Here is an 18,977-nt window from a genome sequence, read left to right as displayed (position 1 = left end):
CCCTGCTTCAGATTGAAGTCTGACTCTTCGGAGTCTGAAGAAAGGTCCCAGCCCAAAACGTCACCTATCCCTTTTCTCCAGAGATGCTGCCAGACCTGTTGAGTTAGTCCAGCACTCTGTGTCTATCTTAGGTGCAAACCAGCATCTACATTGAACAGTACAGTACAGGAATAAACCCTCCGCCCCACGGGATGTGCCGAAGATGATGCCAAGACCGACTCTTATCTGTAGGATCAAGGAACTGCAGATGCTGGTTTACCAGAACAAAAGGCACAAGGTGCTGGAGTGACTCAGCGGGTCGGTCATGCAGCATCTCTAGGAACGGATAGTTGGCGTTTGGGGTCAGGACCTTTCTTCAGACTCGTTTGTCTTTAGGGTCACGGCCTGTTTCGGTGCTGAATCTCTAAACTTAACTAAAAGTCTCCTTCTAGGTAATACCCTCTAATTCAGGCAACATTCTGGTAAACATTTCTTCTGCATCTTCTCCAAGGCCGGCACATCCTTCCTGTAATGAGGCTACCGGAATTTCACAATTCATTCCCAAGCCAGTCAGAGTCGACAGCACCCAATGTCATGGGTTTCTTTATTCCCCAAGCTGTCCACTGACCATCTAGCAGTCTTTGCTGTGGTCAACCACATAGAATCATACAATGCAAATAAGGCGTCCTTACCCCTTCAAACATGAGAGGAATAGATCATGTGAACGCAGTCCCTTGCCCAGAGTAGTAGAATGGAGAACCCTAGGGCATAGGTTTAGATAGGATGGGGGGGGGGGGGGGGGGGGGGGGGGGGGGGGGGGGGAGATTTAATAGGAAGCTGAGGGCCAACCTTTTTACAAGGGTGGTGAGTTTATGAATTGGGCTGCCGGAGGAGGTAGTTGAGGCAAGTAGTATTGCAACGTTTAAGAAACATTTAGACAGGTACATGGATAGGATAGGTTTAGAAAGATGTGGGGCAAATGCAGGCAGGTGGGACTAGTGTATATTGGGCATGTTGGTCTGTATGGGCAAGTTGGGCCAAGGGACCCTAAATCTCTGTGGACTATCAAGCACTATCTTATTCTCCCCACCTTCCCATTAACTTCTCCCAGATCCTGCCACGTACCAGCACACTCGCACAATTCCCAGCTTCCTGGACCGATACTGTACGACTTTGTGCCTAATTAGACCAATGGGACAGCTGTGATTTTCTGCAGACCGACTGTGTCAAAAGAAAATATGAAAAGAAATGGAAATTTGAAATACATTCCACTGGAGAGGGTGTGGAGCCATTCCCGGGAAACCAAACACAATCTCCAAGTGGAACTAAGACCTTCCTGGAATAGGGTCAAGAGTGGTTTATAATCCCGAGATGGAACAAAGACATTTTTACTTGCAGCAACATAACAGATATGTAAACATAGTATATATGTTTCGTTTGGTTTAATTCAGAGATACAGCGCGGAAACAGGCCCTTAGGCCCACTGAGTCTACGCCGACCAGCGATCCCCACACACTAACACTATCTAACACACTAGGGACAATTTACTATTTTACCAAGCCAATTAGCCTCTAAACATGTACGCCTTTGGAGTGTGGGAAGAAACTGGAGTACTCGGAGAAAACCCACGCAGGTCATGGGGAGAACATGCAAACTCTGTACAGACTGCACCTGTAGTCAGGATAGAACCTGTGTCTCTGGCTCCATAAGGCAGTAACTCTACCACTGTCTGTCCCACCGTGCTGCCCGCTGTAGTACTCTGTAAAAACCATAATAAACAACAAAAAATCTTCAGTGCAATAATAGTGCAAAGACAGAAACAACACCCGCAAGTCTATGGAGTGCGGATGGCGCATGTTGGTCGGTGTAGACAAGTTGGGCCAAAGGGCCTGTTTCCACGTTGTATGACTCTATAGACTCTCTATGACTGTGACATAGTGGCTTTGAAGAGGTTTCTAAATAGGCACATGGATATGGAAGGAATGGAGAGATATGGGTCATGTGCAGGTAGACGAGATGAGTTCATCTTGGTATTATGTTCAGCACAGACATTATGGGCTGAAGGGCCTGTTCATGTGCTGTACTGTTCTATATTCTTGGGTTGAGGTGTGCTTGAAGGTCAACAGCGAGGGGCAGAACCAATTAAGAGAGCAAAGGATACGTTAGCTTTTATTACAAATACAGTCTGATTGAAAACGTATAGGTTATCCAGGAGACCACACCTGGAGTATTGTGCTTGTCTGTGGGCTCCTTACCTAAAGTAGAATGTATTTGCCATATGGTGAGTACAGTGAAGACAGCAGAACTGGTAATGGTGTTTTTACCACACAAGTAGGGGCGGCACAGTGGTGCAGCGGTAGAGTTGCTGCCTTACAGCACCAGAGACCTGGGTTCGATCCTGACCTTGCGTGCTGTCCGTCAGGAGGAGTTTGTACGTTCTGCCCGTGACCATGTGGGTTTTCTCCAGGTGCTCTGGTTTCCTCCCACAGTCCAAAGACTTGCAGGTTTGTAGGTTAATTGGCTTCCGTAAATGGGAAATTGTCCCTAGTGTGTAGGAGAGTGCTGGTGATCGCTGGCCGGCGTGGACATGGTGAGCGATGTGTTGTATCTCTAGAGTCTGAAGTTTAAGGTAGAGATTTAGCCGACTGCAATATATTACAGTCATAGAGTCATGCCGTATGGAAACAGGCCCTTCGGCCCAACATATCCATGTCGACCAAGAATGAGAACAACATCCTATTGAAACTTCCAAAATGCATCCTGGGAGTAGAAACAAGGAACTGCAGTCTGAGGAAGAGTCCCGACCCCAAAACGTTACCCATCCTTTTTCTCCAGAGATGCTGCCTGACCCTCTGATTTACACCAGCATTTTGTGTCTATCTAGTTGTCGAAACAATTTCTTAACTGTGCTTTCTTTTTCTTTGTCAGCCTCAGCGGACACAACAGGAGGAGCAGGAAGGAACTCAGGTAGGCCACCGATGGTGACAACCTTTAAAGGCTCCGTACCCTAACGCCACATAGACTGTTGGCACACAGCCATAACTGGAGACTGACATCGGGCGACCATTGCAATGCTCTGGAGTCCACATTTACCAATAACTAACTGCGCTCCCGTAACAGCATGTTCCCAGATTCAGTCAAGAAACCGTGACCTCTCTAACTTAATGCCAGCGCTGGGGAGGTTGTGACAAGGTTCACAAGGATGTTGTCTGGGATGGAGCATTGTAGTCACAAACAAAGATTGGAGAAGCTAGGTCTGTTCTCCCTGGAATGTCCGGGGTTAAGAGGGAACGGTGGCGCAGCGGTAGCGTTGCTGCCTCACAGCGCCAGAAACCCGATTTGATCCTGACTCTGGGTGTTGCCTGCACGGAGTTTGTAAGTTCTCCCCGTGACCGCGCGAGTTTTCTCCGGGTGCCCCGGTTTCCACCCGCATTCCAAAGACCTGCGCAGGTTTGTCGGTTCATTGGCTTCCGTAAATAGTCCTTTGTGTGTAGGATAGCGCTAGTGTATGGGCGATCGCTGGTCGGCGCGGACTCGCTGAGCCGAAGGACCTGTTTCCGCGCTATATCTCTAAACTAAACTAAACTAAGTGTGACATGGCTAAATTACATGAAATTATGAGTAGTTTGAAGCGAGAGAAGGCAAAGGTGAAAGTTAAAGACCAGAGGACTTAGATTTAGGGTACGAGCCAAGAGATTTGGAAGGCATCTGAGGGAGACCTTTTTCAATCAGAGAGTAGTGAATACCTGGAATACACTGCAGTTCAGATGGTGTTTGGAGTTTCCTTATGAATATTGGTACTATTGTCATAATTGTAAGTGGTTTAGGATCGATAACATCTCACTGTCGATCTTTCTCAAAGGGGCCAGTTTCTCTGAACTGTTTCACCAACCATCCAATGTATGTTCTGGATTGCCAGAAAGATGTCAATGATTCAATGACACTTCATTGTCGCCAAGAGCGGAACTCGCTATCAAAACACGGAGGGGACGGGGGACACAATTTTTTGGCGGCCACGCGCGCATGCGCACACTCACACACACGTGCGAGGCTTCGGAGGCTCAAACCAGCGCTAAAAACGGAGATTTTAAAATCGGGATCACAAAAACTTGGGGGGGATGTCCCCCACCTCTCAAAACATGGGGGGGACGTGTCCCCTCTGGCCCCCCCCCGGGTTTTCCGCCCCTGATTGTCGCATGTACCGAGGGACAGTGAAATGCTTTGTTTGGCATAGAGCCGGTAAAATCATACATACAACAGACAACACCTCAGCAGTACACATGTGTCACCGCGCATCGGGCCCCAACTAAGTTACAAAAGTTCACCGACCAGTCCTATCTTCTGCCTGCCACCACACGTGACTATTAAACGCTAACTCGGTCTGCAAAGCCCATATCTCTTAAATGAATACAGGACGTCCACCGATTTTTCCGACACCCTTGATTCCAGAGGTCACAGCCAGGGGGGGGGGAGGGAGATACCTTGGGGCAGCACAATGGCGCAGCGGTAGAGCTGTTGCCTCACAGCGGGATCGATCCTGACCAAGGGTGCTGTCTGTTCGGAGTTTGAACGTCCTCCCCGTGACCTGCATGGGATAGCGGAAATCGGCCATGGGAACAGATCTGTCGGCTCCGGCCAGGCCGGAGTTCCAGAGCCCTGGCCGCAGGCGGCAAATTTGACCCGCCGGTCGGCTGCGGAAGTCCCGGTGAGGTCGAGATCGACCGCTTGGCCTGGCCTAGGCACAACACATTCTTTCGTGGGGGGGGGGGGTGGGGGGGGGGGGGGGGGGGGGGGGGTAGGACGTTCCAGATTAAAGGGGGAGCAACCACCAGATGCTGGAAAATTGGTGGCGGCCCTGTAAATTGAAAAATTAGTAATGAGCAATAACAACCATATCCCATTAATAAATAAACCTAATAATAAAAACCACCCTCTCATTCCTGCAGGAGTGGGGGGGGAGGGGAGGGGGGAGCGGGGGGGAGCGGGGGGGGTTGGGGGGAGACTGGTGGATAAGATGGGAATGGTTTAACAAGCAGCCATGAGCACACTTTGAGCATTGAGACCATAGCCTTTAAAAACCACTTTGGTGTTCTGGGTGACCTGCTTTTTTAATAAATCATTCTCGCAAAGGCTTCCTTGAACTGTAGCTGTTTCATGTGGTCTTCATTTTGATTAATTCGACACAGATGGGGAATTCCATCGCTGAGAGCACAAAGAGAGGGTGGTGGATGGGCCGGGGCTGCAGAGGCAGATATCACCGCGGCAACTCAGTGATCTGTCCCCACCTCGCTCACTCCCAGCCCTGCAAATTATTCCAGCCAGTCGGTGGTGGGAGGAACTGTTGATTCCTCCCCATTAGTTAGAGTTAGCGCTAGAGTTGCTGCCTTACTGCACCAGAGACCCGGGTTCGATCCTGACTACGGGTGCTGTCTGTACAGAGTTTGCACGTTCCCCCTGAGACTGCGTGGGTTTTCTCCGGGTGCTCCGGTTTCCTCTCACACTCCAAAGACGTGCGGGTTGGTAGGCTACTTGGCTTCTGTGAATTAGACTCAGTGAACCTAAGGGCCTGTTTCCATGCTGTATCTCTAAAACGAAAACCTAAACTGAAAGGATACAGGAGGTTGCTGGGAGAACTGATGATATAAGTATATAACGTTACGGGAGACATAGAGAGGGTAGACAATCAGAACCTTTTTTCCGGGATGGAAAAAGTCAAATGCTAGAGGGCGGAGCATTAAGATAAGAGGTGCAATGTTTAAAGTGAATGCGCAGGGCATGTTTATTTACACAGAGGCTGGTGGCATTTAAGAGACTTTTGGATAGGCATGTTGATATGCAGGGAATGGAGGGAGATGGATTATGTGCAGGCAGATAAAAGATGGTCTTGGCATCATGTTTGGCACAGATATTGTGGGCTGAAGGCCCTGTTCTTGTGCTGTGCGGTTCTACATTCTCTGTTCTATGAAAGGGCGGCACAATGGCGCAAGGGTAGTGCTGCTGCCTTACAGCGCCAGAGACCAGGATTCGATATGGACTCCGGGTGCTGTCTGTACGGAGTTTGTACGTTCGATGATAATAATTGATGATCTACAGTCGAGGTCCTTAGAGAATGGTGAAAATATGATGTAATTTTACATAAATATTGAAGGCATTTTAGTTCATTATGAAACCATGGTCTTAAATCAGATTAAAGCAAACTACCAAAGGATGAGGCAAGAGTTGGCTACATTAGACAGAGAAAGCAGATTTGAATGTATAGGTAATAAAACTAACATTGGCTCAGATTTAAAGGATTAATATATAGCTTACAAGTCATATATATCCTTGTTAAGGCACAAAAACAGGAAAACGGTGCTATCAAGAGAAGTTAAAGATAGTTTATGATCAAAGGAATAGGTTCAGCGTTGCCAAAAAAAGCAGCAAAGTTTAGGACTGAGTAAATTTCCAAACTCAGCCAAGGTCCAAGGCATTGATAAGGAAGGGGAGAGGAGAATGCGTGAGAGATTCAGCAAGAAATGAAAAAAGGGTGCAAAAACCAGCAGAGGCGTGCAAAAGTATAGTTCAGTTTTGTTTATTGTCACGTGTACGTTTTGTTGCATGCTAACCAGTCAGCGGAAAGACTACACATGATTACAATCGAGCCATTTGTAGTGTATAGATATATGTTAAGGGAATAACGTTTAGTGCAATGTAAAGCCAGCAAAGTCTGAAAGCCGAAAAATGCATTTCGTTGTCTCTGTACTGTACACTGACAATGACAATTAAATTGAATCTGAATCTGAATCTGAATCAAGGATAGTCCGAGGGTCACCAATGAGGTAGATAGTAGTTCAGGACTGCTCTCTGGTTGTGGTAGGACGATTCAGTTGCCTGATAAAAAAGGAAAGATAGATTGAAAGTTTTTGGGCCCCATAGTAAAAGAACGATAATATTCTGGAATAAAGAAATGGCCCACCAGGTCCGTGCTGACCAGTAATCACACCGTACACCAGAACTATCCTATGCACCAGGGACAAATTACAATTTTACCGAAGCTAATTAAGCAACAAACCTGTACGGCTTTGTAGTATGAGAGGAAATCGGAGCTCCCGGAGAAAACCCACGTGGTCACAGGGAGAACGTATAAACTCCGTACAGGCAGCACCCGAGGTCAGGATCGAACCCAGGTTGCTGGCACTGTAAGGCAGCAACTCTACCACCTTTTGTGTAAAAAAGCTACCCCTAAGGTTCCTATTAATCTTTCCCCTCGCACCTTAAACTTATGTCCTCTGGTTCTCAATTCCCCAACTCTGGACAATCTATTGCGTTTACCCAATCTATTCCTCTCACAATTTACACCTATATAAAATCATCCTCCTACACTCCAAAGAATAAAGTCCTAGCCTCTTCAACCTCTCCCTATCCCTCAGGCCCTCGAGTCCTGGCAACATAAATCTGCTCCGTACCTTTTCCAGTTTGATGACATCTTTCCTATAATATGGTGACCATGTCTCACATGTTCTTGTATTTAGGACCTTTTCTTTCATTGGAGTCAATGGAAGGAAATATGTTTAATTGGCTTATCGAATTGGATGAGGATATTTTTTTTACCCTTTGATAGTGGATTCAGTAATAATGTAGAAACGAGAATTGAGTAAGTAACTACACCGTAGGCCTGAGCTCAAGAGTGTTTAATTGTCACATGTACGGAGAATGGAACAATGAAATGCTTGCTTGCAGAAGTAGCACAGATCTGTAAGCACAGTAACTCATAAATAACACAGTAAACAAAAAAGTTCAATAAATGTTAAATAAAAACAATATTAGTGCAACACCAAAGGCCAAAATCCCTTGTGCTAGCAAGGTAGTTCATAGTCCGTAGTTTAGTTGGTGTTTGTCGTGTTCAATAGCTCAGTTTAGTTTAGACATGAAACATGAAAACAGGCCCTTCGGCCCACCGAGTCCTTGCTGACCATTGATTACCCGTACATAATAGTTTAGTTTAATTTAAAGATTCAGTGTGGGAACAGACCCCTCGGTCCACTGATTCCACGCTGACCAGCGATCCCTGCACACAAACCAACACACACTGGGGACAATTTACAAATTTACTGAAGCCAAATTAACCTACAAACCTGCGCGTCTTTGGAGTGTGGGTAGAAACCGGAGCACCCGGAGAAAACCCACACGGTCACAGGGAGAACGTACAAACTCCGTACAGACAGCACCCATGGTCAAGATCGGACCCGGGTCTCTGGCACTGTAAGGCAGTAACTCCACCGCTGCGCCACCATGCCACGAGCACTATCCTATGCTCTGGTTAGAAGCCAGAGTCCATCTGGTGGAGAGGGAACAGAGAAGGGACTGTGCTGAAAGAGTGCAAAAAAAAAATCATCTAAACTATTGAAGCAGGCAATCAGTGTTTGGTAGAACAACAAAGAGTGCCGAGCCGAATCAGAAAGATCATTTTTCTCCTTTGGAAGTGGATATTGCATTGCCACTTTCTTCCATTGCATTCCACCGGGCGCACAAACAAAATCACTAAAAGGTTCCTGGACTCAAACCTCACTAGCCAGTTGTCAGATAGAATTCCTCACTAGAAGACCTTCAACTCCTAGATTAAACAAGTAATAACACTGTGGAGCCTCTGGTTTCAATCAACCTGCTATAAAATGAATACAATTTCCTCCTTGCTCCATTACTTTGAATTGCTTCCCATACTGACAGGAAGTTAATTGTTTGCCGGGGTTAGAGAGCAAGGGACTCCTGTTACTAACAGGCAACTTCAGTGTGTACGAGGGCACTTGCTTTTACCAGTGCCTCTAACTCACTGTCAAAACCAACACGGTGGGCTTTCTTTGACAATTGGGCCTTGATTTTTCTTTCGCCCCCGTTGCTTGAAAAGAATGAGAAAGAGAGGGGAAAAAATCAAAGACAAATCCACAAATGTGCCAGAGTAACTCATTGGTTCGGGCAGCAATGTTCTGGAGAACATGGATAGTTCATAAGTTCTTAAGTTGTAGTAGTAGAATTAGGCCATTTGGCCCATCAAGTCTACTCCGCCATTCAATCATGGCTGATCTATCAACCCCATTCTCTCTGCCTTCTCCCCTTAACCCTCGACACCCATATTCATCGAGAATCTATCGATCTCTGCCTTAAAAATATCCATGGAGTTGTCCTCCACAGCCTTCTGTGGCAGTGAAGTACACAGGTTCACCACTCTCATATCCTTTCTAAAGGTACGGGTGATCGATGGTCGGCGCGGTCTCAGTGGTCCTCCTGTATCCACCTATCACTTGCAGGAGTATCCCGACTTAAAACTGAAAAGTCCAGGCCCTAAACTTTTAGTTTAGTGTAGAGATACAGCGTGGAAACAGGGCCTTCGGCCCACCGAGTCCATGCCGACCAACGATCTCCCGGTACACTTGCTATATCCAACACACTAGGGGCAATTTGCAGAAGCCAACGAACCTACAAACCTGCATGTTATGGGAATGTGGGGGGAAACTGGAGAACCCAGTGAAAACTCACGGTCACAGGGAGAACGTACAGACAGCACACGCAGTCAGGATTCAACCTAGTCCTCGGTCGCTATAAGACAGCAACTCTACCACTGTGCCGATGTACTACCCTAAAATAGACAATAGACAATAGGTGCAGGAGTAGGCCATTTGGCCCTTCGAGCTAGCACCGCCATTCAATGTGATCATTCACAATCAGTACCCTGTTCCTGCCTTCTCCCCATATCCCCTGACTCCGCTATTTTTAAGAGCCCTATCTAGCTCTCTCTTGAAAGCATCCAGAGAACCGGCCTCCACTGCCCTCTGAGGCAGAGAATTCCCCAGACTCACAACTCTCTGTGTGAAAATGTATTTCCTCATATCTGTTCTAAATGGCTAACCCCTTAATCTTAAACTGTGGCTCCTGGTTCTGGACTCCCCCAACATCGGGATCATGTTTCCTGCTTCTAGCATGACCAAACCTTTAATAATCTTACATGTTTCAATAAGATATCCTCTCATCCTTCTAAATTCCAGAGTATACAAACCCAGCCGCTCCATTCTATCAAGATATGACAGTCCTGCCATCCCGGGAATTAACCTTGCAAACCTACGCTGCATTCCCTCAATAGCTAGAATGTCCTTCCTCAAATTTGGAGACCACAACTGCACACAATACTCCAGGTGTGGTCTCACGAGGGTCCTGTACAACTGCAGAAGGACCTCTTTGCTCCTATACTCAACTGCTCTTGCTAAGAAGGCCATCATGCCATTCGCTTTCTTCACTGCCTGCTGTACCTGCATACTTACTTGCAGTGACTGATGAACAAGGACCCCCAGATCCCATTGTACTTCCCCTTTTCCCAACTTTATACCATTTCGATAATAATCTGCCTTCCTGTTTTAGCCACCAAAGCAGATAACCTCACATTTATCCATATTAAACTGCATCTGCCATGCATCTGCCCACTCACCCAACCTGTCCAAGTCACCCTGCATCCTCAGAGCATCCTCCTCACAGTTCACACTGCCACACAGCTTTGTGTCAACTGCAAATTTGCTAATGTTACTTGTAATCCCTTCATCTAAATCATTAATATATATTGTAAATAATTTTGGTCCCAGCACCAAGCCTTGCGGTACCCCACTAGTCACTGCCTGCCATTCTGAAAGGGACCCGTTAATCCCCACTCAGGGATTAGTATAACTCATCGTCGATATGGACATGATGGTGCAAAGCAACTTTTTGTCCTATTAGATGCCAACTTAATGGCCTGTCCCACTTGGCCGTCATTTGCGCGTCACGCAGATGGTGAGCGAAGATTTTGTCATCACGCACCATGCGCGCGTAATGTGCATGTCACGACATGCGCGTCATGTGTCGTGATGGGTAAATGATGTCACGTAACTTACGCGCAAGTGACAGCCAAGTTGGATAGGCCCTTTACAGCTTACAACCATAGGAAAGTGCCGGGGAAGTCATTAATATTTATGTATAAGTGGTGTGCTTGATATTGCTTCAATGATTCAATGGTTCAATACTGCTTTATTTGCCACATAAGCAACTGCACAGTGAAATTAATTTTGCATATATTTACACATGCAGGGGCCACCATTTTTGGCGCCATTATTCAAACTCTAATGTCGGGTCGACCCATGCGCTCGATGTACTGGAGCAGTTCCTGAGAACCCATGTCCCTCTCCTCTCCTCACCTGGCCGTCTTTGTGTACCAGGGGCGCCTCCTGCAGCCGAGCTTGAAGGCACTGGAGGCAATACTCCGGTTCACCCTCCCACTGACCCTTGCTCCTCACGTCCGACGTCTCCAAGCTCCCTCCCAGTCCCGCCGGCTAACGAGCCTTGTGACGGGTTCCTGGTCCCGCCGGCAGACGAGAGTTTGGGCGGGCACCACATACGTGGCCCCTCGGGATGGCCTCTGTCCCGCGGCACCTCGCACGCTAGTGATAAACACTGATCTGTTACTGTATCACAAGGTGGGATACAGTGGATGTTGGCTGTGGGTGTCACTCAGTGTTATCCATAAAACATAGTGTTTCTCATAGGGTAATGTGGTTTCTTAGATACATTGCAAAGTCTACACCTCCATGGTGCTTGCAGATCATTGTCGACCATTGTCCTGAAACTGTCTCACCAGCCGGGGTCCCGGAGATCAACTTTAATAAACACATATTTGGGCCTCCAATGGGTTTTTAGTAATGATCATGTATCTCACAAGCAGCCAGGATTCATTGCTACATTCCCCGCAACACCCCCCCCCCCCCCCCCCCCCATAGTTTGGGGTTAGTTGGCTGTGTGGGCTTTCTCTGGGTGCTCTGGTTACCTCCCAGCTCCCAAAGACGTGCAAGTTTGCAGCTTAATTGTCCTCAGCGTGTAGGATATAACTAGTGTACGGGTGATCGATGGTCGGCGCGGACAGTGGCGAATGGGCCAGTTTCCACGCTGTACCTCTAAGGTCTAAAGTTTAAAGATTAACGGACCTGTAGAGGCAATAACACACACAGATTATATATAATCATCAAATCTACAATAAATGAATAGCCGAATACAATCTAACTACAATAGTGCAAAATCAAAGTCATTAGTGCAACCAAAAACAGAGTACAAAGAAGATCGCCGTTGCTAAGGTTAGTGTTGTGTAGTGTTCAAGAGCCTGATGGTTGCTGGAAGAAGTGATTGTTTCAGGTTAGGGGTAGGTTTATTAGTGTCACATGTACAACAGCATCTGCTGAGGGAATGAACAAGCAACATTTCTCTTTATCTCTCTACATCATCACCTATATCTCTCGTTTCCTTATCCCTAACCAGTCTAAAGAAGGGTCTCGACCTGAAATGTCACCCATTCCTTCTTTCCAGAGATGCTGCCTGTCCCGCTTAGTTACTCCAGCTTTTTGTTTCTATCTTCATTTCAAGTTTCGTTTAGTTTAGAGATACAGCTCGGAAACAGGCCCTTCGGACCAGCGAGTCCGCACCAACCAGCGATCCCCGCATATTAACACTATCGTACACACACTAGGGACAACTTCCACGGACACCAAGCCAATTAACCTACATAACCCTCATACCTGAGTTGGGGCCCTTCTTCAGATTTATTCCATTCCCTCCACATTCCTGCTACGTGCCTCCAGCAGTTTGTGTTTAGCTCAAGATTCCGGCATCTGCAGTTGCGTGCAAGTCTATTGCACAATTCTGAGACATAGAAACATAGAAATTAGGTGCAGGAGTAGGCCATTCGGCCCTTCGAGCCTGCACCGCCATTCAATATGATCATGGCTGATCATCCAACTCAGTATCCCGTACCTGCCTTCTCTCCATACCCCCTGATCCCCTTAGCCACAAGGGCCACATCTAACTCTTAAATATAGCCAATGAACTGGCCTCAACTACCCTCTGTGGCAGAGAGTTCCAGAGATTCACCACTCTCTGTGTGAAAAAAGATCGCAAAATGTTTTACAACCAAGAACCAGAAATACATTAAAGTACAATGAAACTTAAACAAAAGATGGCGCAGTGGTGAACACATCTCCTCCACCCGGAGACCCGGGTTCTATCCTGACGTCGGCTGTTGTCTGTGTGGAGTTTGCATGTTCTCTCTGTGACCGTGTGGGTTTTTTCCGGGTGCTCCGTTTTTCTCCCACATTCCATTGTAAATTGCCCCTAGTGTGAAGAATAGCGTTAGTGTACGGGGGGTGTGTGTGTCTGTCTGATACAGTTCACCTGCATTTCCTCAAAGAATTACTATTGTGAATGAGTAATGTCAGTACTTGGCTGGCTTAGATGACGGAAGAGAGGGAGGGAGAGAGAGAGAGAGAGAGAGAGAGAGAGAGAGAGAGAGATATAGAGGGGGGGGAGGGTGTTGTCTGTACGGAGTTTGTATCTTCTCCCTGTGACCGTGTGGGTTTTCTCTGGGAGCGCTCTTTCCTTCCACACTCAAAAGGCAATACATAGGTTAATTTGTTGGGGTGACCGTTGGTGAGCACAGACTCGGTGGGCCGAATGGCCTCTTTACCCGTTCTATCTCCAAAGTTTAAAGTTTCTGCTGGCAGCGACTAGAACAAGCGGACAGGACAGAACTAGAGTGAGATGTTCAGAAGTGGTTTCATGTCTCATCTCATATTTGAAAAAAAATGAGGCCACTTGGCCCATCAAGTTTATCCCGGTCCTCACAACAATCCCATCATTCCAATTGCCCCAATTTATTTTGCTCCTGTAACCTTTCCCAAATTCCTATCAATTCCCATCCCTTGATTCTCCCTCCACTCACCTACACTCTTGGAGGCAATTTCCAGTGGTCAGCGAACCTACCATCCAGTGCATCCGCCCATACTACAATCAATCTGAAGAAGGGTCCTAACCCATAATGTTGCTTGATCATATCCTCCTGAGTTACTCCAGCACTTTGTGCCTTTTAGTGTAAAACAGCATCTGCAGTTCCTTGTGTCTCCAGTTTATTCGCTCCTTGTGTTCTGCTAAGCATTTAGCCTGATTACAGTGGGGAAGAAGCTGCTCCTGAGTCTGATGGTGCACGCTTTCACACTTTTGTACCTTTTGCCAGACAGGAGCAGGGAGAAGAAGAAATGACCAGAGTCTTTGATTATGACAGGTCTTTGATTATGTTGGCTGCTTTTCTGAGGCAGCATGAAGTATAGAACAGTTTAGATGAATGAGGAGAGGATCTCATTGAAACTTACAAAATAGTGAAAGGCCTGGATAGAGTGGATGTGGAGAAGATGTTTCCACTCGTGGCAGAGTCTCGGACCAGAGGGCACAGCCGCAGGATAAAAGGACCTATCTTTAGAAAGGAAGTGAGGAGGAATTTATTTAGTCAGAGGGTGGTGAATCTGTGGCATTCATTCACAGAAGACTGTGGAAGCCAAGTCAATGGGTATTTTTAAGGCGGAGATTGATAGATTCTTGATTAGTAATGGGGTCAGGGGTTATGGGGAGAAGGCAGGAGAACGGGGTTGAGAGAGAAAGATAGATCAGCCATGATTGAATGGCAGAGTAGACTTGGTGGGCCAAATGGCCTAATTCTGCTCCTATAACTTATGAACTTATGAAGTATAAATGGAGGCAATGGTGGGAAGTCTAGTGTGTGCGTGTGTGTGCGTGCATTGTGTCAGTCCACACATACATGTGATTCACCCTGCATGTGCACGTTCCCCTGCGTGTTTAGTCATGTTCGTGTGTTTCCGTGTGTATGGGGTGTGTGGCTAAGAACGGCTCTATGCGTGTACATCTTGTGCATGTCTGTCAGACTGTCTATGTGGGTGGGTGGAGATGGGCTCTGTGAGTGAGTGCGTTTCAAATTACATCTTTTAAAGGTATAACATCCTTTTGCATGGACTTCTAAAAGGGTTTCTTGGAAGAAACTAGAGATCTCTATCTTGGCGCATTGCATCTGCTCTGGCTTTAGATTCACATCTCGTAATGTTAACCCCTGAGCTGCAATCTTCAGTTTATAATCCTTGTACTTAGTTCCAGCAACATTTACAAGCCTCATCTGAGCTGCTTCCAGACCCCAGCCGGGAGAGGGAATATGACAGGACTGATGGAGTGATTCCCAGAGGATGCATGCCCTGCTTGGAGGGGATAGATCTGGGGGATTATCTGAGATAAACATTTCAAAGAGAGACAAAATGTAGAAATAAAGAACCGCAGATGCTGATTTATAACCAAAGATAGACTCAAAGTGCTGGAGTAACTCAGCGGGTCAGGCAGCATCTCTGGAGGAAAAGGATGGGTTACGTTTCCAGTCGGGACCTTTCTTCAGTTTGAAAAAGGGTCCCGTCCTCTAAACATCACCTTTCCAAGTCTTTGACTACGTTGGCAGCCTCTTGGCGGAAGCGTGAAGTGTAGACGGAGTCAGTGGTGGGGAGCTCTGGTCTGTATCGGGTTGGGACCCTTCTTCAGACCTGACAAGGCTCCCAACACGAAACGTCACCCATTTGTTTTCTTCGGAGATGCTGCCTGACCCGTTGAGTTACTCCAGCACTTTGCGTCTATCATTTCAAAGAGAGAGCGATCCCGATCTCTTTGTTGAGCGAGGGGTGAATCTTTTGAGTTTTCTCCACCTGAGGGCTGGAGACTTTGAGCTGGTGTTTGGCTGAAGGAAAGCTGACGATATGGGATTGGGATACGAGGCCATTCACAACACCAACCACATCTGTGCAGATGTGCATCTGCCCATCGATTCCTGTTGTTTGCTGAGTTTGGACTTTCTCACTCTCCCCTCTCTCTATCCCTGCCTCATATTCTTCCCACTCTTTCTATTTCCCTCTCTCTCTCGTTCTGTTGTCAAGCTGGAACAGGTGCGAAGAAGATTTACGAGGATGTCGCCAGGACTCGAGAGGCTGAGCTATAGGGAGAGGTTGAGCAGGCTAGGACTTTATTCCTTGCAGCGCAGGAGGACGAGGAGTGATCCTGTAGAGGTCAATAAAATGAGGAATGGAAAGGGCGAAAACATAGTCTTTTACCCCAGAATAGAGGAATCAAGAACTAGAGGACATAGGTTTAAGGTGAAAGGAGAAAAAATTAATAGGAACCTGAGGGGCAACATTTTCACACTGAGCGTGGTGGCTCATGTGGACAGCTTGATTATATTCATGTGCTGTCTTTCCACAGACTGGTTAGCATGCAATAAAAGCTTTGGTACCTTGGTGCACGTGACAGTAAACTAAACTAAATTAAATATGGATTGAGCTGCCAGAGGCGGTAGTTGCGGCAGGTACTATAAAAACATTGAATAGACATTTGTACAGGTACATGCATAGGATAGGTTTAGAGGGCTATGGGCCAAATGCTGGTAGGTGAGACTAGTGTAGATGGGCGTGGGCAAGTTGGGCTGAAGGGCCTGTTTCCGTGCTGTCTGACTGTGGGGGAAGGGCCTGTTTCCATGCTGTACTTCTTCCATGTTCAGTCACATTGCTGCCTGTGGGAGCGTGCTGTGTACAGATGATGCGCGCGGTTCCCACATTACAACCGTGACCGCACGGCATTGGCCACAAGGCAGATCGGGACCCACTGAGATCGTAAAGGAAACACAGGTCTTGGTGTTCCCGTGCTGAAGGCTGCGCCTGGAACTTGTGCTCTAATTAATTCTGCCTACTTACTCACCAGCAAACAAGGCAGCATTGTGTTCCCACCGGAGCGTTTCATTGGTCTTAATGTCTCTACACTTGTACAGATGGAATTAGACCCACACGGATCCTCTTTCTGCAGTGCCATTAGTATGCAGCTGGCACCAGTCACTGCCTGGCAGTCTCTCGCACTGAGTTGGCAAGAACCGTGGGAACTATCCCTCAAGTATTGCAGCAATGCCGCCCTGCCACCGCACTTGCTCTGCCTCGTCACAAGAGTCAAAGCACAGCGAGCACGGGGCTCCTGCCAGGCACACAGCCTGTCGTTGTGGTCAAACACACTGCAGTCCCTCACTAGATCTCACACTCCTTGTCTTTTCAGCTCTGACCTTTGCCCAATCATCTGCCTATCAATTCCCCCCGCCCCCCAACCCCCCTCACCTGTATCCACCTATCACTCGTCAGGCTTTGTCCTGCTCCCTCCTCTCTTTCAATCCTTCATTCAATCAGTATTTTTCCATCAATCAGTAATCCTGTTTTTACTTCCTTCGCTCCATAGATGCTGCTGCACCCGCTGAGTTTCTCCAGCAATTTTGTGTACCTTCAATCTTGCAGCATCTGCAGTCCCTCCTTGAACATCCTGTTTTTACTCTCCAGTTTTATTCTCGTCGGCTCGTCCCAGGTTCTGCCACTCACCTGGGGCCAACTACAACGGCGGCTTAACCTGCCAAGTCACGCGTCTTTGAGATGTGGGAGGAAACCGGAGTACCTGGAGGAAACCCACGTGGTCACAGGGAGAATGTACAAACTCCAAACAGACAGCACCTGTAGTCAGGATCGAAAGCGAGTCTCTGGTACAGTGAGACAGTTTTGTATAGTTTATTATTGTCACGTGTGCCGAGGTACAGTGAAAAGTTTCTATTGCATGCTATCCAGTCAGCGAAAAGACTATGCATGATTACAATCGAGCTGTTCATAGTGCACAGATATAGGGTAAAGGCTATAATGTTTTGTGCAAGAAAATGTCCTAGAAGGGTCTCGACCCAAAACATCACCTATCCCTTTTCTCCAGAAATCCTGCCTGAGTTACTCCAGGGTTTTGTGTCTGTCTTCGGTTTCCAATTATAGATAGTTCGAAGGTCTCCATTGAGGTAGATGGGAGGGGCAGGGACTGCTTTCTTGTTGTTGGTAGGATGGTTCAGTTGCCTGATAACAGCTTGGAAGAAACTGCCCCTGAATCTGGAGGTGTGCGTTTTCACACTTCTGTTCCTCGTGCCTGATGGGAGAGGCGATTGGGGAGAAGAGGGAGTGACCAGGGTGATGCAGCAGCTGGCCTTGCCAAGGTGTAAATGGAGTCAATGGAAGGGAGGTTGGTTTGTTTGTGTGATGGTCTGGGCTGCATACATGACTCTCTAATTTCTTGTGGTCTTGGATGGAACTGTTCGCAAGCCATGCCGTGAAGCATCCCGATAGAATGCTTTCTTTGATGCATCTGTAGAAGAAATACTTTCTATGGTGCATCAGTGGATGACATCTGTAGCAGTAGCACCACTAGCTCTGCCACTGTGCCCTCGCCCTCGTTGCAACAGAGTTACTAGATCATTTATAATGGCCTGAGAGTGTGGAGCTACATACTGTCCACTGACAGGGCTGCATTGTCATGTCTGAGTGGGTTTATGTACATAAGCCTCTGCAAGGGGATGTTAATATTTGAAGATAGACACTGATAGGCAATCGACATGCTGCCTGACCTGCTGAGTTACTCCAACACATTGTATTTAAGATGCTACACTTTGCACTTTGAGTCTAAGATGCTGCCTAATCCGCTGAGTTACTCCAGCACTTTGTCTCTATCTTCGCAATATACCAGCACCTGCAGTTCCTTTCTACATATTAATATTTGTAGGTACAGTTTCTGTAGCAAAAGCTCTTTCACAAAGCACTATTCTCAGATCCTAACACTTTGATAAGGAGTGTGTAGGAGAACTTCTAACTCCCCCATCCAACCATCTGTTATCCGCTGTTTGACCGTGTTTTATCACAGCCCTGATACAGCTGGACTCTCTGATAAGCCGTATCTATTCCTAAGAGGGAATTGTTAGTGGAAAGATACCAGTGTTTGAAAAGGATGCCTCAGCCTCCTCCGTAAAGATAAAAGAACAGACTATTGGATCTTGAAGATTCCCGCCATCTCGCCTCTCACAGAAACAGCAGAATGGAAGACCTGTATTTATTTTGTGTCCTTCAGGATATTCCCTAAAACAATGCAGGCAACACAGTGGTTTATAAAACATGGAACATGGAACAGTACAACACAAGAACAGGCCCTTTGGCCCACAATGTCCGTGCTGAACCAACTCTTATCTGCCTGCACATAATCCATATCCCTCCATTCCCTGCATATCCATGTACCTGTCCAAA

At 47.1% G+C, this 18,977-nt stretch overlaps 1 protein-coding gene across 1 annotated transcript in view; it reads left to right on the top strand.

Moving 5' to 3' along the window:
- LOC129704707 (high mobility group protein HMGI-C-like) overlaps positions 1-18,977 on the top strand; it is a 61,863-nt gene that overhangs the window by 36,516 nt on the left and 6,370 nt on the right. Inside the window, exon 4 of the mRNA XM_055648014.1 lies at positions 2,908-2,946. Coding sequence (XP_055503989.1) covers positions 2,908-2,946 — 39 coding nt within the window. The remainder of the gene's footprint in view (positions 1-2,907; positions 2,947-18,977) is intronic.

The sequence above is a fragment of the Leucoraja erinacea genome, chromosome 16, assembly GCF_028641065.1.
Source record: "Leucoraja erinacea ecotype New England chromosome 16, Leri_hhj_1, whole genome shotgun sequence".
NCBI lineage: Eukaryota > Metazoa > Chordata > Chondrichthyes > Rajiformes > Rajidae > Leucoraja > Leucoraja erinaceus.
This window is presented reverse-complemented; position numbering and strand designations above follow the sequence as displayed.